Raw genomic sequence first — 25980 nt, 5'->3', positions numbered from 1 at the left:
GGCCATCTGGCCCTCGTGCCTGCTCCGCCATTCAATAAGATCATGGCTGATCTTTTTGTGGACTCAGCTCCACTTACCCACCCGCTCACCATAACCGTCAATTCCTTCACTGTTCAAAAATGTATCTATCCTTGCCTTAAAAGTATTCAATGAGGTAGCCTCAACTGCTTCACTGGGCAAGGAATTCCACAGATTCACAGCCCTTTGTGTGAAGAAGTTCCTCCTCAACTCAGTCCTAAATCTGCTTCCCCTTATTTTGAGGCCATGTCCCCTAGTTCTAGTTTCACCTGCCAGTGGAAACAACTTCCCTGCTTCTATCCATCTATTCCCTTCATAATCTTACATATTTCTCTAAGATCTCCCCTCATTCTTCTGAATTCCAATGAGTATAGCCCCAGTCTATTCAGTCTCTCCTCACAAGCCAACCCTCTCAACTCCAGAATCAACCTAGTGAATCTCCTCTGCACCCCCTCCAGTGCCAGTATATCCTTTCTCGAGTAAGGAGATCAAAACTGTACACAGTACTCCAGGTGTGGCCTCACCAGCACCTTATACAGCTGCAACATAATCTCGCTGTTTTTAAACTCCATCCCTCTAGCAATGAAGGACAAAATTCCATTTGCCTTACCAACTCCTTGTGATTCTTGCACAAGGACACCCAGGTCCCTCTGCACGGCAGCATGCTGCAATTTTTTACCATTTAAATAATAGTCCATTTTGCTGTTATTCCTACCAAAATGGATGACCTCACATTTACCAACATTGTACTCCATCAGCCAGACCCTCGCCCACTCACTTAGACTATCTATATCCCTTCGCAGACTTTCAGCGTCCTCTGTACACTTTGCTCTGCCACTCATCTTGGTGTCATCTGCGAATTTTGACACACTACACTTGGTCCCCAACTCCAAATCATCTATGTAAATTGTAAACAATTGCGGTCCCAACACGGATCCCTGAGGCACACCACTAGTCACAGATCACCAACCAGAAAAACACCCATTTACCCCCACTCTTTGCTTTCCGTTAGTTAACCAATCCTCTATCCATGCTAATACATTACCCATAACACCGTGCACCTTTAACTTATGCAGCAGTCTTTGATGCAGCAGTCTTTGGTGCGGCACCTTGTCAAATGCCTTCTGAAAATCCAGATACACCACATCAGCTGGTCCAGTTCAGTTTTGGGTCAATGATAACCTCCAGAATGTTGATCGTAGGAGATTCAATTATGGTAATGCAGTTGAATGGCATGGGGAGGTGGCTGGATTCTCTCGGAAATGGTTAATACCTGGCACTTAATTGGCAATTAACATTCACGACACACGACAGCGCAGAGTCACTGAGCAGAAACTGATAGCCAAGTTCCGCACACATGAGGACGGCCTAAACCGGGATGTTGGGTTTATGTCACACTATCAGTAACCCCCACAGCTTGTCTCCTGGACTTGCTGGCTGTCCTGTCTGGAGACAATACACATCTCTTTAACCTGTGCTTAATGCTCCCTCCACTCACATTGTCTGTGTCTTTAAGACCTGGTTGGCTGTAGAGATTCGCATTCTAATCAGTATTCTGTAACTTGATTTTGTGTCTCTGTATGCCCTGTTTGAGAGCACATTTCCACTCCATCTGACGAAGGAGCAGCGCTCTGAAAGCTAATGGTATTTGCTACCAAATAAAACTGTTGGACTTTAACCTGGTGTTGTTAAAACTCTTACTATAGGAGAGGTGCCAGACGACAGGAGAATTGCAAATGTTACACCCTCGTTCAAAACAGGATGCGAGAATAAATCAGGAACCAACGTCTGTGTGGAAAAGCTTTTAGAAACAATAATCTGGCACAAATTTGTCACTGGATTAATTAAGAAAAGCTTGCTCAGATTTATTGAAGGCAAATGGTGTTTAGCTAACTCGATTAAGTTTTTTTGAAGAGATAACAGAGAGGGATGATGAGGGTAAAGTGGACTTCCAAAAGGTGTTTGTTAGAGACCCACATAATAGGCTTGTCAGCAAAGTGAATGCCCCTGACACCGACTTATCAATGAGGAGCGTGTAAGATTGTACAGCGTTCAAACCAATTACTCTTGGCTTTGCAAAGCTAACTGTATAATCATGCATCACTACCACCAAGTGGTCTAAAGCTCGAACATTCGTCAGCAAATCTCTGCCAATTAATTAGTCATAAAATGTAATGGAAAAATTAAATCTCCAGTGGTTTGCATTCATATCACAATGTGAATGGATTTACAACAAATGAAACAACATGTTGCGCCGTTCATTTGGAAGACTTGCAGGCTTTTACAAATGGAGGTTAGAGAAATGTATGGCTAGCATGCCACCGTTACTGAACTCTTCTCTAATGCTAGACTTGGCAGAAAGACAGAAAAAGAGCATGTGTCAAAGTGCTTACGCCTGAAAATAATCATCTTTGCAGCAGATCTTCAGCTTCATCCTACACATGCAAAATGGGCACATTATCTCTAAATAATTGAGCAAAGCATGGTGGCATATGGCATAAACTGGCCTTAAAATACCAATTTACAGAAAATAAACAATTATAATTTAGTTTCGATCTCATGCATTAGCTGGATAATTGATCCATAGATATGAGTTGATAAAGGAATTTGAGACACATTAAGCATGGCTGCAATACACAACTCATTATGATTTAAACAGATTTCACTGAAACTCTTTCTTTTTGATGGTTTCCAAAATAATATTAAATGTTGGCCACTATTCAATACCAAAATTAAAGAAAAATCTCACACACTCTCACAACATAAATAAGACATAAACAAATTTTCCAAATCTGACCAGGACAAAGCAAATCTCAAACACTGCTGCCAACTGAGTTACATTCAAAGCAAAACCCATGGCAGAATTGTTTTTTTTTTACTACAATGGCCTGACCTCTCCCAAAATTATTTATAAGGTCTCTTTGTAAATAGTTGGTAGGAAATATCTGCCAAGAAATGGCAGAGTAAGAGGCCAGCTGCAGATACGACATGCAGTTGCATTGGAAACAGGGCTGATGGTTAGTTCCGGGTTATGTAATGGAAACGGATCTGGGACGCAGGAATATTGGAAGAATGATTGTTAAAAATTTCAGGCCTGTCTTAGACATCCCTCAAGCTTCAGCAGCAATTCCTGTAAAAATCTCAAAAATGTTTTACTTTCAGGAATGTGCCAACACAGCAAAATATCTCATTAAATAGTGCAGCGCTTCTAAAACATTTTTCTTAGGTGACCCCATGTGGTCGCTTCAGACTTGGTGCAACTTGTTATAACCCAGGTCAGAAACTCCAAGGCGTTTTATGAAGTCAGCCTAGACCATAAGTTTTGCACTTTGAATTTTGGCACGGGTGAGCAGAAGATGTTTCACTCCAGATATAATTCGAATGACCCACTAGGGAGCTTTTATCAAACAAAGTTTATTTAAGAATATATTTAACACATGGAAAGAAAATTAGCAAAAAACATTTACCAATTACAAAACAATCATGATATTGTATAACCTTAACAGCTCAATGTATTATTCCAAGCAAACACACACTCTTACAGACATACACCCATCTCAGGTTTAGCACAGAAAACAAGAATGCTCACGTGATGCTGGATTTCAATGCTCTGCAACACCTGCTGTGAATTAGTCTTTTGGATGGAGAATTGAAATTCTGACTTCCCAGCCCTGTGGCTCCCAGCACTTTGAGATAGAGATAGAGCCACTGCTTGCCTCTAGCAAGCATACAACCAACAGCAAAAGTTTCATTCCAGAAAGGCAAGAAAGACTGGTTCCAACCAACCAGCAGAATTTCTAATACCAGGGAGAGAGATAAAGACAATGCATCCAGCCTGGAGTCCAAACACCTTCTAACTAGCCAGCAACCAAAATTGAAAGCAAGAACTCTTGAGGAAAAAACCTCTCCCACCTGACCTGTCAATCATTCTTGCCCCCCCCCCCAAACCCCCCAACAATTCCCAAAAGGTCATAAACTCCAAGAGAATGCATTAGGCCCAGATTAAAAATAAACAAAAACCCATTAAATCATTTAAGCAGCAATAAAAGGACATTGAATCAGACAGCACAAAAGGCCCTCTTAAAACAACTGCAGAGAAGCATGATTAAAAATACATTTCTTAAAGGCACAGTAGCAGTGAAAACTGAGTTGTTGAGCAAGTTGGGGGAAATCAAACAGCAGGAATAACTCCCATGTCAGACTCCTATTTATTGACTACAGCTCAGCCTTCAACACCATTATTTCCACAAAACTCATCTCCAAACTCTGTGGCCTGGGCCTCGGCTCCTCCCTCTGCGACTGGATCCTGAGCTTCCGAACCCACAGACCACAATCAGTAAGGATAGGCAACAATATCTCCTCCATGATCATCCGCAACACTGGTGCCCCACAAGGCTGTGTTCTCAGTCCCCTACTATACTCCTTATACACCTATGACTGTGTGGCCAAATTCCCCTCCAACTCGATTTTCAAGTTTGCTGATGACACCACCGTAGTGAGTCGGATCTCAAACAATGGCGAGACAGAGTACAGGAATGACAAAGAATCTAGTGAACTGGTGCGACGACAATAATCTCTCCCTCAATGTCAACAAGACGCAGGAGATTGTCATTTCAGGCAAGTATCGGCATCTTGCATTCCCAAATCACACCCCTAACCTTCCTCAACACGCCCTTCAACCTTCACCACAGAAACGCATCCTGCATTACACCAATGTGACCGCTTTTGAATCTTTCACAACAGCTATCCTGTGGCCTCTCATTAAGAATCCCAGTTATTGCTGAATTAAGGGCACAACATCTGAATAACTTATTCCAATCAGCAAACTTGACTGAGTGCCCAAATTATTTCCACGTCACAAGTGAACTTTTATCCCCGAGGCAAAAATTCTGTTTCTATCCCGGTGCATCACCCTGTTCTCAGAAATTTGCCACTTTTGCAAGCCTCGCCAACATCTTTATTTATTTAAAGTTTATTTATTTGTCACAAGTAGATTTACATTTACTGTGAAAATCCCCTAGTCGCCACACTCCAGCGCCTGTTCGGGTACACTGAGGGAGAATTTAGCATGGCCAATGCACCTAACCAGGACGTCTTTTAGACTGTGGGAGGAAACCCCATACAGACACGGGGAGAAGGTACAGACTCTGCACAGACAGTGACCCGAGCCGGGAATCGAACCCGGGTCCCTGGCGTGGTGAGGCAGCAGTGCCAACCACTGTGCCACCGTGCCACCCCTAATATCCCAAGATATTGCAGAAATTACTATAGAATCACTCGAATATTTGGCTTCAGTACTTGGCTTCTGTGTTATGCTGAATGCGATTGATTCGATTTACTACCGGGAGAGACTGAAAAGTAAAGACTTCAAATCAAAATCTTTGTTGAAATACAGTACTGTTTAAAAATAAAATGTACCTCTTTAAGATGATTGTTTTCTTTCTCTTTCTGGTCCAGTAGGACCTCCAGATGATTCACTTGAGATTCTGCCTCCGATATTCTCCGGCTCCTTTCATGCTCCTCTTCCATGGATTTGGAAGGCAATCCTTTACTCTGCAGCATTTCGAGTAGTTTCTTAATTGATTCATCCCTTGCATTCAGCGTCTGCTTCTGTGTCTCAATCCTCAACTCCATTTCTTCTAAAGTCTTCCTCAGAAGAAAGAGCTCTTTGGCCTGGCGTTCGTGCTCTGCCTGCAACCTACGGAAGTTCTCCTCAGTGAGCTCAATGGTATAATGCTCGGCACCTCGGTTAACATTCTCCTGCTGAAGAAGGTGATTAAGATCTCGCTGGGTTCGAAGTTCATCTTGCAATGCTTGGATGGTCAACTGTAGGTGCTGTACAAGTAATAAAAACAGGTTGCTCAAAGTTATTACAAGAAATTCAAATAAAACCACACCGCAGTAGGTTGAACTACCAAAATGTAATACTATTAACGTAAAATCAGTTTCTAACAAAGCCACTTCCTTGACAAAGATCATGTTCAGTAGTTTGTACCACAAGAGGATTCCTTGGATCTCCTATGCAGGAGCAACTCTTACTAGTCGGTGCAGAATCGATGGGCCGAATGGCCTCCTTCTGCACTGTAGGGTTTCTATGATTCTATGATAGTCAGAACAGAAATTCTAAATATCATCTCTATCCTCTTCATTTCTTAATCTTAGCATAAAAGCAATTTTTTTTTGAGGACAGATTCTTGAATAAAATGCCCTAGCGGTACAGGTTACATCAATAATCTTTAAAGGCATCTATACATCAAAATCTCGATTCAATACGCTCTCTCAATTCTATACTCGGAGTGCAACTTTCTTCCATGTGGGAATTTCTCCTTTTTGGAGACAACCTACTGTCAAATCTTCTGGCCCAACTGATAAGATGCAAGTGCTCGAGAGAGAGTTAACTATTCCCACAATCATCATCAGTGTGACTACTTAATCCATCCAAAGGCGGCTCAATTCCAACCAAAATCAATTACCTCTATTTTTGCGTGGCCATCTAATAATCTAGTTTAAAAACAGAAAAAAAGCAATTGCGGAACTGAAGCTAGCAAAGCAAAAAGACAGCTAAGGGACAAGCAGACTTCTAGTTGGGAGTTGATCACCAACAATATTATGCTACCAAAAGAATCAGTTTAATTTTACGTGGGACAAAATGAATTCCAACTTTGGCATGCTAAGGCAAATAGAAACTAAACCACTACTTAATATAATGCATCTGAAATATAATATTTAAGGGACCTCCAGCAGGTGGCTTAAGAAACACTATGTTATTAACAGACTGTCACGCTTATTTGCAACAAGATCAAATGCAAATATTTTAATTACTATTCTAAGATTCATTGAAAGAATATGCTACAATCAAGAAAATCCTTCAAATTTCTTGTAGATTCATTGAATATTGTCAGTTCACTATAACAAATATAAACACTTAAAAACAAATAAAGAATTCCCACATTGGAATTAAAATATCGGAATTAATTATACCATATTTGACAGCAGATGCATAACCCTTGCCAAGCAACAACAAAAAATTCCTCTTTCACATTCGAGTTTAGACTGTATGCTTTTATTTGGGTCTGAAAATTTGGAAAATTTTCAAAAGGTTCCAAATCAAGAGAATGTTTCTACTATACTAGCCTCACAGTTATAATAAAAGGATGCAAAAAGTCTAATACCTCTGCCCATCAAATATGATATTTTCTTGGGACACAGAAATGATGCAATGTTAGATTACACCTAAAAAAAAATTAAATTCTGAATGTATACAATTAAGAAAATTATATTTATAAACATGGATCCATTAGCACATTGGTTCTCCTCTGGGAGTTGAATACAAAAAGCACTTGCAAAACAGGCTAGAGATTTAAAAATTTTTGTAGTGTGGAAAGACGTAATCTAACATGCTCACCAATTAAAACTTCAACATTTAACCTTATACAAAATAAATCACAACGCTCCATACATCACTAAAACAAGAAAGAAAAAGCAAATTGCATTATTTTATGTTGTGCAAACCAAACTGTTGCAAACATAGCACAAACCTTTGATCTCCTTGCATCCAAAGGCTGAACAGCATGGCAAATAAAAAAAGAATGTAGCAAAATCAACAAATGGATACAGAGAATGCAAGCAGGAATACTGCACGCCAACAGCATGAATGCTAAAATAGCTCAGCAAAAGATTAATAGCAAACGATTGATTATAAGCAGGGATTCAAAGTTAAGCTTTGCCAATGGATCAATCAGAAAACAATGGGTCATTGGGCTCAGCAATTCCAGATTTCTGGGTGTTGGATCATTTACCGTAAAGCCGCTGGAAGGCTCAATCTTATTTTTTGCATTGTAATGGCCATTAGAATAATTACTTCTATTTTTGAATAAATATCTAAAAGTTAAAACTGAACAAAATAACAACATTTCTGGTCAACACAGTCTCTCAAAAACACCAACCAGTACAAGAGTAAACTGCACCGGAGCTGTATGTTAGGGCAACAGAGTATTGCAATGCATTTATGTTTTGACCTTGGATTATTCTTTGAACACGTTTCAATTTTGAATAGGTTATCCAAGGGTGAGAAGAGGAGAATGGAGACAAAATATCTTCACGGACGTCAACCTGAGCCTTATTCATGCAACAATTAGCAAAACGTGGTTACAGGCAGTGTGGCAGAAGTATCACTGTCAACCCTTTCAGCAGAAATATGATGAGGACTAAAATTCAGATTAGGATAAAGGAGAAGGAAGATACAAACAGCAAAAGAAAAGCAATTAGCATTAGCAAAAAATCTGAAACATCAGTCACATACAATGGCAGAACCAATGTCTCCAATAACATCGTAACAGATTCAACAATCACTTTTTATTTTATTCATCTGATCTGCCAAAACACTTTGCACATCAAATGAAAATGTATTTCATAACTGGGTTAAAAATGCACCACTGGAAATATAAAGAATTTGGGAAACGGAATGATAATGAACATTAATTTGACAGTTTGGAGAGAAAATAGGAGTATTCCAATGACAGGTCATTGCACATCAATCATTAGGATTCAATCCAAGTAATTGTAACCATAGTGTGTGGTACAGAGAATTTTTTACTCCTTCAAGGTTATACAGACACAATCACCTGAGATTCTCAGATCTTGTGCAAGAGTGTAGAATCAGCCTTTTTCCCCCCAAATATTTCATCTTGAAATATGATCAAGTCATTTCACAAATTCTGCTTTATGATAAAGCTAAGACAGTGACATTAATGCAAAAAAGTCATAGAAACAATGGACTTGGGGTAGGCCATTCGGCCCTTTGAGCCTGCTCCTCCATTCAATAGGATTGTCTGCTCCCCTATAACCCTGGGCTCCTTTGCAATTCGAAAGTCTAACTCAGCTTTGAATAAATTCAATAACCCAGTCTCCACTGCTTTCTGGGGAAGAGAATTTTGAAGACCAACCACATTCAAAATTGTTCTCGCCATCTCTGCTTTAAAAGGGAAACCTCTTATTTATAAACTGTATCCCATGGATCTGGTCCCACCCCGCCACAGGTGGAAACATCCTCCTGGTAGCACCCTTTCAAGTCCCCTCAGGACCTTATGTTTCAAAGTAAACTCCAATGTGGATAAGACCAACCTCTCCATCCGTTCTTCATAAGATAAACCCTTCATCCTTGGAATGAGTGAATGAACCTTCCCTAAAATGCTTCTAATGTAATTACATCCATTTGCAAATCAGGAAAATGTGCGCAGTACTCCAATGTGAACTCACCAAGACCCCGCATAGCTTCAGTAAAATCCCTAATTAGATTCTATTCCCCTAACAATAAACACCAACGTTCTTTTTTGCCTTCCTGATCACCATGTACCTCCATCCTAACCGTTTGTGATTCAGGACACCCAGATCCCTCCGTATCACCAAGTTCTGCAATCTCTCTCCATTTAAATAGTACATTGTTTTCTTATTCTTCCTAATAAAATGGACGATTACACATGTTTCCACATTATACTCCATCTATCAAAATTTTGCCTGCTCACTTAACCTACCTACATCTCTTTGTAGACTCTTTACCTCCTCCTCTTGACAACTTTCCCACCTATCTTGGTGATATTGGCAAGTTTAGCTATCATACATTCTGCTCCCTTATTCAAATTATTGATACAGACTGTAAATAATTGAGCCCCATTCATATCCCTGTGGCACCCCCCTAGTTACAGTATGCCAACCTGAAAGAGACCCATTTATCGCTGCTCCGCTTCCTGTTGACGAACCAATCCTCCACCTATGCTACTAAGCCATCCTCTACATCATGAGCCCTTATTTTGTGTAGCAACCTTTGATGTGGCACCTTATCATAGTAAGATAAATAAAATTGTATTCTATAAGGAGGTAATAACAACTGTGTTCACACATCATTAGATGAATTTGCAAAATATTTTGTTTCCATCTGGTCTAAGGCTTGGTCAAATTAAGAGTTGTCATAACAGGACATTGCCACATTTTATCTTACATATTCCATGAATGAGTAATCACACAAAATGACATTCACTTAATGCGGCTCAAAATTAAAACCCCAAATTTTCAATGATGTGCGCGAAAATGTTGATATTTATATTTCACTAAGGTTTGATTGAAATGGCAAACTTGCATACGGTAAAAGCCTCATAAAATATATAATGGTGGAGTGGTAGATGAAGGTCAAGTCCTTTCACCTCATAAAAGCTGTGTGAATTTGTACAATGCATTTATTGGACAGCTTGCTAGATTTCTGCCCAACAGAATAAATATTCCAACAAATGTACTGAATAAAAATCCACTAAGCATACACTTCATATCTATTTGTGTGTCACAATAGCTAAGAATACCAGAAACATGTCTCAGCTTATGGAAGTAAGCTTGTACAAGCATTATTGCTGAAGTATGGCATACATGTTCCAACAGTAAAAGGATGAAAACCTTTCCAATTAGGGTCACAATTTCAACTGGAAATATTTTCCAAACTAATTAGTAGAAACTTACAGAGGAGAAACATTGAAAAAAATGCTTAATCCATACACTAAACCCAGATAACTATAACCAGGTCATCTGAACATCAGGTGCAACTTGTCATGAGAAGTTGCAAGCAAAATGGACTCACCCTCCCTCAAGGCAACCAGATGAATAGATAATTTCTACTTGAAGAATAAAGACAAAATTGGATAGTACAAAAGCATATGTTTAGTTCAAAATACACATGCTCAATTGTGGTGGTAATTTGTATAGCTCTCAATTTTCTTAATCCAAAGTCACTTAATTTGCATTACTGAACCATTTCAGGATTTCTTTGGTGTTTTAAAACTTCCTGTAATGCGTTCTTACACCAATTAATTTGAAGTCTTTAAAGAGTAAAAAGGTTGCAAATCAGACTCTCTATTTTCTGTTACTTGCATTACCACCTTATATTGACATATACACACAGATACCTCTTATTTGTTTCTTCCAGACATAAGTCACCAATGGCAGACAAACTGCTTACACAGCCTGGCCACAGTCAGCACTTTGAGCTGGCCACAGGACAACATACAAAAGAGATCAACCAGTGGATAACACTAGTCAGGAAACAACATAAATTTAAAATAATCTATGCTTGTATTGTTGGATATTAGAAATAAGATACAGATTTAAGTGAGTTTAATTTAGCGTTTCTGTGCAAGAAAGGGGCAAAACTTTAGTTAGACTCATGCTAAACAAAAGGTGTTTGCTTGCATGGGTTTTTTGGCATGTAGTGCATGGATTAAGCATTTTATCAATGTTTCTCCTCTGCAAATTTCTACTAATTAGTTTGGAAAATATTTCCAGTTGAAATTGTGATCCTACTTGGAATGTTTTCCATCCTTTTACTGTTGGAACACGTATGCCATACTTCAGCAATAATGCTTGTATAAGCTTACCTTCATAAGATGAGACATGTTTCTGGTATCCCTATCTATTGTGTGTGTTGCAATGGCAATGAAATGTATGCAGAGTGGATTTTTATTTAATACATTTGCTGGAATATTTGTTTTATTGGGCAGAAATTGCTCTCAACATCGTTTACGATGTGAAAAGCAAAGAAGTGTAAAGAAGGAATAGGCTGCTGCTTAGCAACCAGGGGTCATCTTTTACATGAGGAAGGATTTTTGAGTTCAGTCTTAACTGGACCCAAGGCGGTTGGAGCTAGGCCTCGAGAGAGAAAAAGCAGCTTTCTCTCTCAGCTCTGCCAGAAGCAGAGACAAAACAATGGAGTAATGGGCAAGAGAACAAGTCCTGGAAACTAAAGTTCTCGAAACCAGGGAATAAAAAGCACTACAAAGATTGAAGCCAAATAAATGGGAACTGGAATTTGAACAAGGTACTGTTCATTGAAGTTAAAGACAGAGCACAACAGCGCAGACCTAGTGAAGTTGGCTAGCGAGAAGCCAAATATCTGAAGCAACCCAAAGGTTGGCGACCTTAATACAGCCTGTAAAGCAGTAAATGTTTTATTGATGGCTGAGTACCTGAGAGTGTGTGTGAAAGCTTGAATGCACATGGCAATCCAAGGCAGAGGAATACTGAAAAGAGTTGGAAATCCTGGAAGTGGATCCTTGCTAATAACAGCTGAGAGAAAGTGATGCTAACACTAATATAGAATCATAGAATCCTACAGTGCAGAAGAGGCCATTCAGCCCATCGAGTCTGCACCGACCACAATTCCACCCAGGCCCTATCCCCATAGCCCCATGCATTTACCCTAGCTAGTCCCCCTGGCACCAAGGGGCAATATAGCATGGCCAATGCACCTAACCCGCACATCTTTGGACTGTGGGAGGAAACCCATACAGATAAAGGGGAGAATGTGCAAACTCCACACTGACAGTGACCCAAGCCGGGAATCAAACCCAGGTCTCTGGCGCTTTGAGGCAGCAGTGCTAACAACTGTGCCATTGTGCTGCCCATCTTCCATGTTTGGAAGAAGATGCTAAAGCGTGTCTTTGAGAGTGGTGGTTGGAACCAGTCATGTGATAATCATCTGGGGGATTGGAGGAGAAATCCACACAAGTTCAAATGGGTCGCATCTGCCACTTGGTTTGAGAGTGGGGCGTGTCTGACCAGTCAGCCTGTTGGGTTGCAGGGACTGGGAATTTATTGAAAACACTAAAGCATAAGATACATTTTATAATCTGTGTTATCCCCAAAATCCACATACCTTTGTGAAGACAAGTAGGAATTATTATACTACAGTCAAATTTTTCATGTTTAATAATGTTTTTAATGTTGTTAAAATCTCATCAGTAGTCCTAGGATTCTATTCATCCACATTTCCAAAAACATTACAGTTCTTAAGCCAGGGTTCCATTCTGAAACCTTCCCATCAAGTAGTAACTGAAACTGGGATCATAACACACTCATCACACAGCATCAAACCTCTGCTCAACAAACATTTGAACACAACAGAAGGCTTTCTGTTGTCATTTCCACACTTATATTCAATTACGTATGAACATCTGAATTCGGAACAAGAGCAGGCCACTCAGCACCTTGAGCTGCACCACCATTCAGTAAGATCATGGCATAGTGGTTAGCACTGCTGGGCCTCTCAGCGCCAGGGATCTGGGTTCAATTCCAGCCTCGGGTGACTGTCAGTGTGGAGTTTGCACATTCTCCCCGTGTCTGCGTGGGTTTCCTCCAGGTGCTCCGGTTTCCTCCCACCGTCCAAAGATGTGCGGGTTAGGTTGATTGGCCATACTAAATTGACCCTTAGCATCAGGGGGATTAGCAGGATAAATACAAGGGGTTACAGGGAAGAGGGTCTGGGTGGGATTGTTGTCGGTTCAGGCCCAATGGGCTGAATGGCCTCTTTCTGCACTGTAGGGATTTTATGATGATAAAAGGCAACTCAGTTGACAAAGTTGAAAGCACCTGTGGATAAATTTTTTAAAAAGACCTGATACACTGCTTTAGTAAATGGACACCATCGGGATCAAACAACAGAACAATAAGTCATTCTTTGCAATTCTCCATGACCTTAGTCATGGAGTATTAGTTGAGGAGGTGTTTTTGAAAAAAAATCTAGAATGCAGAGAATAGCATTCCAGGTTAATACTGGATTGGTTAGATGAACTGTGTAATTACACTGGAAAGTCGCCTTATAGATATTTCATGCTGGAAGGGGATTCTGGAGGGAGTAGGTGCAGGGAATATGGAGTGTGTGTGTGTGTGTGTGGCAGTGAGTGTGTGTGTCTGTGTGTGCGCGCATGTGTGGCGGGAGGCAGTGTGTGTGCGCATATTGGGGGGTAGGGAGGGGGGCACTGAATGTGTGTGTCTGGGTGTGGGCAGCGAGTGTGTCTGGGTGAGACTGTATGCCTTATTCCCAGTCTCAGGATTCTCACTCACTCTTGCCACCCCCAAGAAAACAGACCCTCACACCTGGTCTTTTTTAGTAATTAAAAAAAAAATTAAACTAATATTCTAACATTGCTTTACACTTGCTCAGAAATGGTTTAATTTCTTAACGTATCAACTTGTTTGATGTTCAGTTTATTCCTGTGCCAAACGTTATCTTTCTGAACTTTCCCTGGCCAAGCCTACTGTAAACACAACATTGTCCTTTGTCCAGATGGAATTAGGAGATCTCAATGACTATGTAGCAATGCCACGTACAAGGTTGGATGGCTCAGATCATAGGTAAATGAAATGAATTGGAATGTTAAATTTTGATAGGCAGATATAACCAGACCCAGATGTCACATTCACAGGCAATGTACTGTACACAAAACGTTATTACATAGGACTGACAGCAAATAAACCAATTCATTCAAATACAAAACAAGCAGGTAACTAATACATCTTACTGATGTAATTTAAACGCAGTTATATGGCCAATATCATAAGATATTTCACTTTCACAAATGAATAACTTTGTCAAATGACATGCAAGAGGAATATATGAAGAATTAATATGTTATTATATCGGTTGGTGTAAAGTTGGAAACAACATGCCTCAGCTCGAATCATAGAATTAGGGATCAGAGGGGGTGAAGACTAATAGGTCTGAAAATTCTCTGAGAGGAATGACTTACACATTAAAAAGCAAAGGAGCAAAATCAGCACAGCGCGAATGACCTGAAAATTGTAGCACTTTTTGTGACCTGTAGTGAAATGCAAATGCTTCTAGGTCACTTAAATGGGTGGAATTATTAGACTTCAAGTGGGTTGAAACATCAGTTTTCCCTTTGTTTACTTTCCATTACCATCAAGACTGCGGACAAATGCATTTGTATAAAATCACCAGTGACCTCAACATTTCAAAAGTTCAGCATTTATGCAGTTAGCAATATAGGATGAAGTCCACACCAATAACAGAACATGACCTTGCTGGACCATATACATGCAAAGCGAAGCAAAGAACCACAAAGAGTTGGGAGGTGGAGGCTGAAAAAATATTTTATAAGGTGAACTCTAGAATTGAAAAGCCGGAATACTGCCAAAAGGTGAATATTTCTTATCCCTGGAGAGTATTTGCACAGCACTGAAATAAGCCATTCAGGCCATTGTACCTCTGCTTTGAAAGAGGTATTTAATTAGTTTCACTCTTTCCCCCATAGCCCTGCAAATCAGTGGCGAGCACTGCTGCCTCACAGCACCAGAGACCTGGGTTCGATTCCCAGCTTGGATCACTATCTGTGTGGAGTCTGCACATTCTCCCCGTGCCTGCACGGGTGCTCCGGTTTCCTCCCACAGTCTGAAAGATGTGCTGGTTAGGTGCTTTGGCCATGCCAAATTCTCTCTCGGTGTACCCGAACAGGTGCTGGAGTGTGGCGACTAGGGGGTTTTCACAGTAACTTCATTGCAGTGTTCACGTGAGCCTTTTTGTGACACTAATAAATAAACTTTAAATGTAAATTTCTGATGATACATAGGTTATGTATCATCCACTACCCCTGCGCTTTCCTGCACGTCCAGAACCCCCATAGACCCCCATAGGGTGGCACGGTAGCACAGTGGTTAGCACTGCTGCTTCACAGCTCCAGGGACCTCGGTTCAATTCCCGGCTTGGGTCACTGTGTGTGGAGTTTGCACATTCTCCTCGTGTCTGCGTGGGTTTCCTCCGGGTGCTCCGGTTTCCTCCCACAGTCCAAAGATGTGCAGGTTAGGTTGATTGGCCATGCTAAAAAAATTGCCCTTAGTGTCCTGAGATGTGTAGGTTAGAGGGATTAGTGGGTAAATATATAGGCATATGGGGGTAGGGCCTGGGTGGGATTGTGGTCGGTGCAGACTCGATGGGCCGAATGGCCTCTTTCTGTACTGTAGGGTTTCTATGATTTCTATGAGACTTTGTCATGTTTGACAAAGTGAAATGGCTACTCATTTTTCTGGTGGTCTTTAACCAGATGAGCTAATGCACTAAGCACTCTTCAAAATTTGGATCGACTAAACTTCTACAAAACTGCTGTGGTGGTTCCCCAGACACCCTGTATACAGCACAATGGAGCAGTAGATAAGAACATAAGAACATAAGAAATAGGAGCAGGAGTAGGCCATCTAGCCCCTCGAGCCTGCCCCGCCATTCAATAAGATCATGGCTGATCTGACGTGGATCAGTACCACTTACCCGCCTGATCCCCATAACCCTTAATTCCCTTACCGATCAGGAATCCATCCATCCGCGCTTTAAACATATTCAGCGAGGTAGCCTCCACCACCTCAGTGGGCAGAGAATTCCAGAGATTCACCACCCTCTGGGAGAAGAGGTTTCTCCTCAACTCTGTCTTAAACCGACCCCCCTTTATTTTGAGGCTGTGTCCTCTAGTTTTAACTTCCTTACTAAGTGGAAAGAATCTCTCCGCCTCCACCCTATCCAGCCCCCGCATTATCTTATAAGTCTCCATAAGATCCCCCCTCATCCTTCTAAACTCCAACGAGTACAAACCCAATCTCCTCAGCCTCTCCTCATAATCCAAACCCCTCATCTCCGGTATCAACCTGGTGAACCTTCTCTGCACTCCCTCCAATGCCAATATATCCTTCCTCATAAAAGGGGACCAATACTGCACACAGTATTCCAGCTGCGGCCTCACCAATGCCCTGTACAGGTGCATCAAGACATCCCTGCTTTTATATTCTATCCCCTTCGCAATATAGGCCAACATCCCATTTGCCTTCTTGATCACCTGTTGTACCTGCAGACTGGGCTTTTGCGTCTCATGCACAAGGACCCCCAGGTCCCTTTGCACGGTAGCATGTTTTAATTTGTTTCCATTGAGATAGTAATCCCATTTGTTATTATTTCCTCCAAAGTGTATAACCTCGCATTTCTCAACGTTATACTCCATTTGCCATATCCTCGCCCACTCACTCAGCCTGTCCAAATCTCTCTGCAGATCTTCTCCGTCCTCCACACGATTCACTTTTCCACTTATCTTTGTGTCGTCTGCAAACTTCGTTACCCTACACTCCGTCCCCTCCTCCAGATCATCTATATAAATGGTAAATAGTTGCGGCCCGAGTACCGATCCCTGCGGCACGCCACTAGTTACCTTCCTCCAACCGGAAAAACACCCATTTATTCCAACTCTTTGCTTCCTGTCGGATAGCCAGTCCCCAATCCACTTTAACACACTACCCCCAACTCCGTGTGCCCTAATCTTCTTCAGTAGCCTTTTATGGGGCACCTTATCAAACGCCTTTTGGAAATCCAAAAACACCGCATCCACCGGTTCTCCTCCATCAACCGCCCTAGTCACATCTTCATAAAAATCCAACATGTTCGTCAAGCACGACTTTCCCCTCATGAATCCATGCTGCGTCTGATTGATCGAACCATTTCTATCCAGATGCCCTGCTATCTCCTCTTTAATAATGGATTCCAGCATTTTCCCTACTACAGACGTTAAGCTGACCGGCCTATAGTTACCCGCCTTTTGTCTCCTTCCTTTTTTAAACAGCGGCGTAACATTAGCCGTTTTCCAATCAACTGGCACTACCCCAGAATGCAACGAGTTTTGATAAATAATCACTAACGCATCCACTATTACCTCTGACATTTCTTTCAATACCCTGGGATGCATTCCATCCGGACCCGGGGACTTATCCACCTTCAGTCCCATTAGTCTACCCAGCACTGCCTCTCTGGTAACATTAATTGTATTAAGTATTTCTCCTGCTGCCAACCCTCTATCGTTAATATTTGGCAAACTATTTGTGTCCTCCACCGTGAAGACCGACACAAAAAACTTATTTAAAGACTCAGCCATATCCTCATTTCCCACTATTAACTCCCCCCTCTCGTCCTCCAAGGGTCCAACATTCACTCTAGCCACTCTATTCCTTTTTATATATTTATAAAAACTTTTACTATCATTTTTTATATTAATTGCTAGCCTAGCTTCATAGTCTATCCTTCCTTTCTTTGTCTCTCTTTGTTGTTTCTTAAATTTTTCCCAATCACTTGTTTCTCCACTATTTTTGGCCACTCTGTACGCAGCTGTTTTTATTTTAATACTCTCCTTTATTTCCTTCGTTATCCACGGCTGGTTCTCCCTTTTCTTACAATCCTTGTTTTTTGCTGGAATATATTTTTGCTGAGAACTGAAAAGGATCTCCTTAAAAATCCTCCACTGTTCCTCAGCTATCCTACCTGCCAGCCTGCTCTCCCAGTCTACCTTAGCCAATTCATCCCTCATCCTATCATATTTCCCTCTGTTCAAACAGAGGACACTGGTTTGGGACCAAACTTTCTCCTCTTCCATCTGAATCAGAAATTCGACCATATTGCGGTCACTAGACCCAAGAGGGTCCTTCACAATAAGATCCTTAATTCTACCTACCTCGTTACACAATACCAGATCCAAAATAGCTCGTTCCCTCGTCGGTTCCGTAACATGCTGTTCAAGGAAACTATCCCGACAGCATTCTAAGAACTCTTCCTCCATTCCACCCTTACCGACTTGAGTCTGCCAGTCAATGTGCATGTTGAAGTCCCCCATGATTATTGCCGTTCCGTTTTTACACGCATCCCTTATCTGCTTGTTTATAGATGAAGGTTTTAAGTTTATGAGGGGCCTAATTTTTCACAGAAAGTCAACCACTTATTTTCAGAGAACTCAGAGTATGGATTGTGGCAACAATGTGGTATTATCACTAGACAATTAATCCAGAAACTCAGCTAATGTTCTGAGGATCCGGGTTCAAGTCCCACCACAGCAGAGGGTGGAATTTGAATTCAAAAAATATCTGGAATTAAGAATCTATTGATGACCATGAAACCATTATTGATTGTCGAAAAAACCCATCTGTTTCACTAATGTCCTTTAGGGAAGGAAATCTGCTGTCCTTACCTGGTCTGGCCTACATGTGCTACAGCAATGTGGTTGACTCTCAACTGCCCTTTGAATGACCAAGCAAGCCAGTTGTACAAGGTGAATTAGGGATTGGCAATAAATGCTGGCCAGCCAGCAACACCCATGTCCCACAAATGAATAAAAAAAATTAAGGCACAGGTCCCCGGTATCCTTAGGCAAGGGAATTGGAGAGTCAATAAAAAGAGAAATTAAGGGGTGGCATTCCGGTCGCATTGGGACTGATAACATAAGAAAAATCAAACTTTGTTATCACAATGATAGCTGAAAGGGTGACATGAAAATATTTCACATTTTAAGACTTTTACTGTAACAACCAAACCAAAAAACAACTGACTAAACACTAATTTTGTGGTCAATAGACCTTTTATTTTTAACAATCAATGACCTGACTTCACAGGTATATTTTACACAGTCCCTGAAGTAATCATTTGTTTTTCACAGATCCAGACAAAAGTGATTCTTAAATCCCAAGGGTTTACATTCCTTTCCAACCTGGTAACTTCTAACCACCAAACTGTCTTTTAGTGGGGAATAATCTTGGCAATTCTCCCTCTGGTGCAAGATGACAAATCTTCCAGGCTCGTTTCAAACCCTCATGAAATTGATCTTTTCAATTTGAGCGTGAGCTCCCACTCACTGCTGCGCAGTGAACTAAAGAGACTTCCAGCGTCTAGCTGCTCCCCCCTCTCTGTCAGAGTTAAAAGGATATTCAGACACAGCATTCACGTGTGATGGATCCTTTATTGCCTTCTTGTCGATAAGGAGAGAACTGAATAATTCCTAAGGCTTCGTCAGTTTGCCCTCTGAATTGTGTACAGTCAGCTTTTTTTTAAAAAAAAGAGGGCACCACTCCTAGTGAAGATAATTGTTTCTAGTCACGCACACTGGTAAATTATTTATATATAATATAAAAAGAGGTCAGCCCAAGACAATAAGCGTGTCCCATTTGTAATGCCTTAATCTTTAGTGGTAGAGAGATGGAATGTCTGTTCAGACAACGGTCACTTAATCATGTCTTTTATTACAGTTTTGGTGCAATTAGCAAGGAGCTGTGTCCTGTTGATGGATATAGTGAAACATTCCCTTTGTCTGCACTGACTATTTCATGTATATGCAGAGAAAGCCAGATTACAGTGAGGGTGCTGCTAATTTCCCTGGCCCCCTGCCCGAACCCCTGCTGAGCTCAGTTCTCCTCTCCCGCATCTCCAAGTACCAGCTAACTGAAGCAGAGTTTCAGGGATATCTCAGAAACACCTTTACCTTTTCGATGACCATCTCCATGGCAATGTATATCACATGGGCCTTGTATCCAGGTAGAAATGCTGACTCGCTGTTCTTTAAGCCCTCAATTCTGTTCCATCTTGGAATTACGCACAAATTGTTCACAACCTGCAATATCCAACACATCCCTGGAATTTTGAAGACTACTAGTCTAACCACTGTAAATACAGATGCTGCTGCCATTGTCATCAAGTGTGAACACAATCCATCATCTGTCCTGGAAAATAACTGTGGTCTCTCTTTAATGTTTAATAGCCCCATACCAAGGCCTGTCGACAGGCTGACTTCAAAACAGGTTGACGAGAAGAAAATAACTGCGGACGCTGGAAATAAAAATGAAAATGTTTCAGACCTAAGTGATCCTTCTGCAGAAGGATCTGTAGGAGTCAGTTGGACCCAAAATGTTAACTCTGTTTCACTCCACAGATGCTACCAGACCTGCTGAGTTTATCCAGCATTTTCTGTTTTCGCTTCCAGAACACGTTACCTGACCCCCTTTCATTTTACACTAAATCAAAGGCACAGACCTGAAATTTAATCTTATAAAACCCCATATTTATAACAATGGGGAGAGAAAACCATAAATTATATTTAAATTATGAGTATTTAATACTTTTCTGAAACTAACTGTAAAGGATTGTTTCAATAAATCAAAACATACATTAATTATTAGCTTTGACTATTGTGAAAGTCAATGTAATTGCTATACAGTGCTTGCCAAATATTCAAAATTAAGCAATGCAATACTAATCGCTTCACACAAGGGAGATCAATAATTAAAAGTCACAAAGCTGCTACTTTCTGATACACATTGCCAAGTTCCACAATGCAGCATTTCCTGAACAAATAACTTTCTTAAAAAAACCTAAATTTTCTGCCCTTCCATCGCTCAGGATCAATTCAGACTTTGCCAATGGCTCAGTCAAGGGGAATGTATGTACGGTGGGACAGTGGTTAGTACTGTTGCCTCACAGCGCCAGGGACCCAGGTTCGATTCCAGCCCTGGGTAACTATCTAGAGTTTGCATAGTTTTCCTCTGGGAGCTCCAGTTTCCTCGCACAGTCCAAAGGTGTGCACGTTAGGTGGATTCGCCACACTAAGTTGTCCATTAGTATTCTACAATGGGGGGGGGTCTGACTCTCTGTTAGAGAGTCCGTGCAGACTCGACGGGCCAAATGGCCTCTTTCTGCACTGCAGGGATTCTATGATTCTAATTACGTTGTTAGCATAAAACAATGATTTAACATAACTATTTCAGAATAAACTTCCAGTACTCTGTCATATTAATCAATCAAAGTTAGAGCAACACTTCACAAGAATATTCACCATCTGGCATTTAACCTCACTTTTTTCCATTAGCCAAATAATCAATTCATCATATTTTGAAAGGAGATCAGTAGTAACAGGACATTGCTAAATGTAGGTGTTATGAAAGCAAACAATTAAAATCTGCTAGCAATTATCTTAATAATACTTCCTCTCGACATATGAACTTAACACCTACATTCTAATTTACCACACTGTGGCACAAGAATTGTATTTAATATTCATCACGCAAGAAAATGCTACATTTTCAAAAAGGCTTGCAAGTACAATTTTAAAAAAAACTTATTTGCAATGTACCCAAGTATTCCTTAGTTTTTAATTAACCACTTTCCTTAAAATTAGGAGACATAAACAAACGCCTTCATCACACCCAGATTCTAAGATCACTTCAAATAGAAATGCTCTTGCGTGCAAGTGTGCTCTATCCCAACATAGGATCACGAATAAGTGTACATTTGGTCTAGCAGGCTCATTTCTTCACTGAGCATGTGCAGTTTGCTCCTCCATGCTATCTATCCAAACCTACTAATCGTCAAGAAATATGTGCCCTTCTGGAAAAAACCTAAGCAGTTCATCCCACACTACTTTTCCCGTATACAATACATACAAAGGCGAGTTGCTACGGTAAATGTTGATCCTTTAGAGGCAGAGACAGGATAACTTATCATGGGCAAAGATTTTTAACAAATATTTTGTTTCTCTGAGTGGAGGCCTGTGACTAGTGGTGTGCCGCAGGGATCGGTGTTGGGTCCATTGTTGTTTGTCATCTATATCAATGATCTGGATGATAATGTGGTAAATTGGATCAGCAAGTTTGCTGATGATACAAAGATTGGAGGTGTAGTGGACAGTGAGGAAGGTTTTCAAAGCTTGCAGAGGGATTTGGACCAACTAGAAAAATGGGCTGAAAAATGGCAAATGGAATTTAACGCAGACAAGTGAGAGATATTGCACTTTGGAAGGACAAACCAAAGAAGAACGTACAGGGTAAATGGTAGGACTCTGAAGAGTGCAGTTGAACAGAGGGATCTGGGAATACAGGTACAGAATTCCCTAAAAGTGACGTCACAGGTGGATAGGGTCGTAAAGAGTGCCTTTGGTACATTGGCCTTTATAAATCGGAGTATCGAGTATAAAAGTTGGAGTGTTATGGTAAGGTTATATAAGGCATTGGTGAGGCCGAATTTGGAGTATTGTATACAGTTTTGTTCACCTAGTTGCAGGAAGGATGTAAATAAGGTTGAAAGAGTGCAGAGAAGGTTCACAAGGATGTTGCCGGGACTTGAGAAGCTGAGTTACAGAGAGAGATTGAATAGGTTGGGACTTTATTCCCTGGAGCGTAGAAGATTGAGGGGAGATTTGATAGAGGTGTACAAGAGTTTGATGGGTATAGATAGAGTGAATGCAAGCAGGCTTTTTCCGCTGAGGCTAGGGGAGAAAAAAACCAGAGGGCATGGGTTAAGGGTGAAAGGAGAAAAGTTTAAAGGGAATATTAGGGGGGGGCTTCTTCACGCAGAGAGTGGTGGGAGTGTGGAATGAGCTGCCGGATAAAGTGGTCAATACGGGGTCACTTTTAACATTTAAGAAAAACTTGGACGGGTTCATGGATGAGAGGGGTGTGGAGGGATATGGTCCAAGTGCAGGTCAGTGGGACTAGGCAAAAAATGGTTCGGCACAGACAAGAAGGGCCAAAAGGCCGGTTTCTGAGCTGTAATTTTCTATGGTTCTACAGATAGGAGGCCACTAATTGGGTAACCAAGGGGCTAATGAGAATGAGGAACTCCAGGTAATTATCAGCGAGAGAGAGAGAGAGAGAGAAACTGAAGAGACAAAAAGCTGCCAAATCCCCAGGATCTGCGGCCTACATCCTCAGGTTCTAAAAGAGGCAGCTGCAGAGGTCACGTATACACCAGCTATGATGTTCCAAAATTCCCTTGATTCCAGTAATTGGAAGGTAGCAAACGTAACACCACTATTCAAGAAAGGAGGGGGAAAGGAAACAGGGAACTATAGGCCATCGAGCCTGACATCAGTCATTGGAAATGTTGGAATCTATCATCAAGGAAGTCGTAACAATGCACTTTTTAAATATCATCAACATGGTTTTACAAAAGGAAAACAGTGTTTGACAAATTTAATTTGAGGATGGCAGAAAAGGGGGAGTCAGTGAATGTAGTATACTTGGATTTCCAAAAATCTTCTGATAAGATGCTACACAGTAAATTAGCAACATGGGAACAGGACACAAATTTGGAAGGCAAATGTCACGTTGGCTTTTGTTGCCAAGTGATTGGAGTACAAGAACAAGGAAGTCTTGCTACAATGGTATGAGGCTTTGAGGAGACTACACCTAGAGTACTATGCACAGTTCTGGCCTCCATCTACTTGCCTTGGAAGCAATACAGCGAAGGTTCACTAGATTGCTTCCTGGGACGAGTGAGTCGTCCTATGAAGAGAAACAGAGTAAATTAGGCCAATACTCTCTTGAGTTTGGAAGAATGAGAGGCGATCTCATTGATCACAAGTTTCTGATGGGACTTGACAGGCTAGACACAGAGGTTGTTTCCCTTGGCTGTGGAATCTAGAACATGTCTCAAGATAAAGGAGTTGATCATTTAGGGCTGAGATGAGGAGAAATTTGTTCACTCAAAAGGGTGCGAATCTTCAGAATTCTTTATTTCAGAGGGAGATGGTATTAAAAGGCAGTTTCCACAGGCATTTCCTAGATATTGACAAACTTATTTTTTTTTGTTTATATATCCAATTCAAAGTCTCAGCGACACATTCCCGATCCAAGCTGACAATTCAGGCCTCTCACTTCCTGTCTTGGGCTTGACCTACATGATCCAAGATGATTGGAGTAGCATTGCACCTCCTCCAAGGCTTGATCTCATTTGCTTCTTAGCCAAAAGACTGAGATGCAGCTTTAAAAAATTGTTTCAAATGAAGCCACAATGTAACCTTATGACTTCAACCAAGTACAGCATGTCGATACTACACTTGATCTTAGCCAAAAGGCCAATGTATAATCCGAACATATAACTTAGAACTAAGTTATCTTTTGAATCAGTTCTTTAGCACAAGGAAGAAGAGCTGTACATCATGGTCTACATGTCGTGAAAAGCTGAGTGCGTTACCAAATCAAGCTAAAACTAACTTACTCGCATGCAAGTCAATCACATCAAGCAAGAAACCAGCAGAACCTAACAATACCTAAAAAAACTAAATAACAACTTTAACACATTAAAAAGGGGAGGAGTCTTATAATGTCCATTCAAAACAACTCAAATAGAGTCATTGGTGACATATTGACACATAAATGGTGCCACAAAACCCTTTATCACCTATAAATGGAAACGGTCAAAATGGGGAAAGTTTTGAGAGTCCTCCCAAGATCAAGGTTCTCTCTCAAATGTCAGGCAAGAAATTAATTATCTCTGCCACTCAGGAGAGATGATGTGACCAGGCCTCTTGGTGGCCTGCTAAGCAGTTTGTTCACAACATCTGGCTGCAGCAGAAAATATTTCAAATGTTTGTCCTTGGTTTGCATAGATATTCCAAGTAATTAAGTGCAATCAAAAAGATTTGACCTGAAGAGTTTCTGATCAAGCAAAACAGTAAAAGACTGCCCTCTTCCCCACAAAACGAATAGCTAAATAACTGATAACCAATAGTTCCTTCCACCTCATGTAGTGTAGTGTGGTGTGTTTCTCCCACTCAACAACCATTCCTTGCATTTATACAGGAAACCATCCCAAGGTGCTTTACAGAAGCAGAACCTGACAAGTCAAATAGCCGTTTCTTGTTTCAGACAGTCGGCAATACATTTCATTCTTAATCCGGGCACTGCTGTTTAAATTCAGCCTTGATTTGAGATCCTGTTTAAAACAAAGCAGGCACAATTTATAATCGGAAAAATAGGCCAATTTGAAAAAACAAGTGTGGGTGTGACTGCTTATACTCACAAGATAAGGCATAAACAGCATTACTTGATGGCTTTATAGCTTGCAGAGGGTTTCCTGAACAAGATATCTTGCAGTAAGTACCACCTCTCAGTAGATGGCAGCAAACAGCTCCACAGTTTATATAGAATGCCAAACAGGGAAGCACAAACATCTCCTGGTTTAAGAATGACAGCAATTTGTCCAAGCGTAGATAGATTCAACTGATTTCCAAAGGTTAGAAATGTTTTTTTTTTAAAAAATGGCATTCGCTTAATTTTCGTATTAAAAACTGCCACGTGCTGAAAACAAAAATGAACCATGCTGTACGACCAGTAATTGGCCCCTCATCACACCATTATTTCTTCTCCCCATACTCTTGATTTCCCAGGCTAGCCTGTCTATGGTCGGAGGGAACAAAAATGACAAATCAGGGGCGGCTTTGCGCTTTAGGCCTATGCTCACAAGGAACTGGAAAAAAAGGACTAATTTCATGCCAGACCTACCGGCAACAGATTTTCAACCCATTATAGAATCACTACAGGGAGGAGGCCATTTGGCCCATC

At 41.0% G+C, this 25980-nt stretch overlaps 1 protein-coding gene across 1 annotated transcript in view; it reads right to left on the bottom strand.

Annotated features, from left to right (window-relative positions):
* Positions 1-25980, bottom strand: part of LOC144491587 (ERC protein 2) — a 764742-nt gene that overhangs the window by 683623 nt on the left and 55139 nt on the right. Inside the window, exon 4 of the mRNA XM_078209614.1 lies at positions 5437-5853. Within this exon, the coding sequence (XP_078065740.1) occupies positions 5437-5853 (417 nt within the window). The remainder of the gene's footprint in view (positions 1-5436; positions 5854-25980) is intronic.

The sequence above is a fragment of the Mustelus asterias genome, chromosome 3, assembly GCF_964213995.1.
Source record: "Mustelus asterias chromosome 3, sMusAst1.hap1.1, whole genome shotgun sequence".
NCBI lineage: Eukaryota > Metazoa > Chordata > Chondrichthyes > Carcharhiniformes > Triakidae > Mustelus > Mustelus asterias.
The sequence above is the reverse complement of the archived record's forward strand: the minus strand, read 5'-3'. Positions and strand labels throughout refer to the sequence as shown.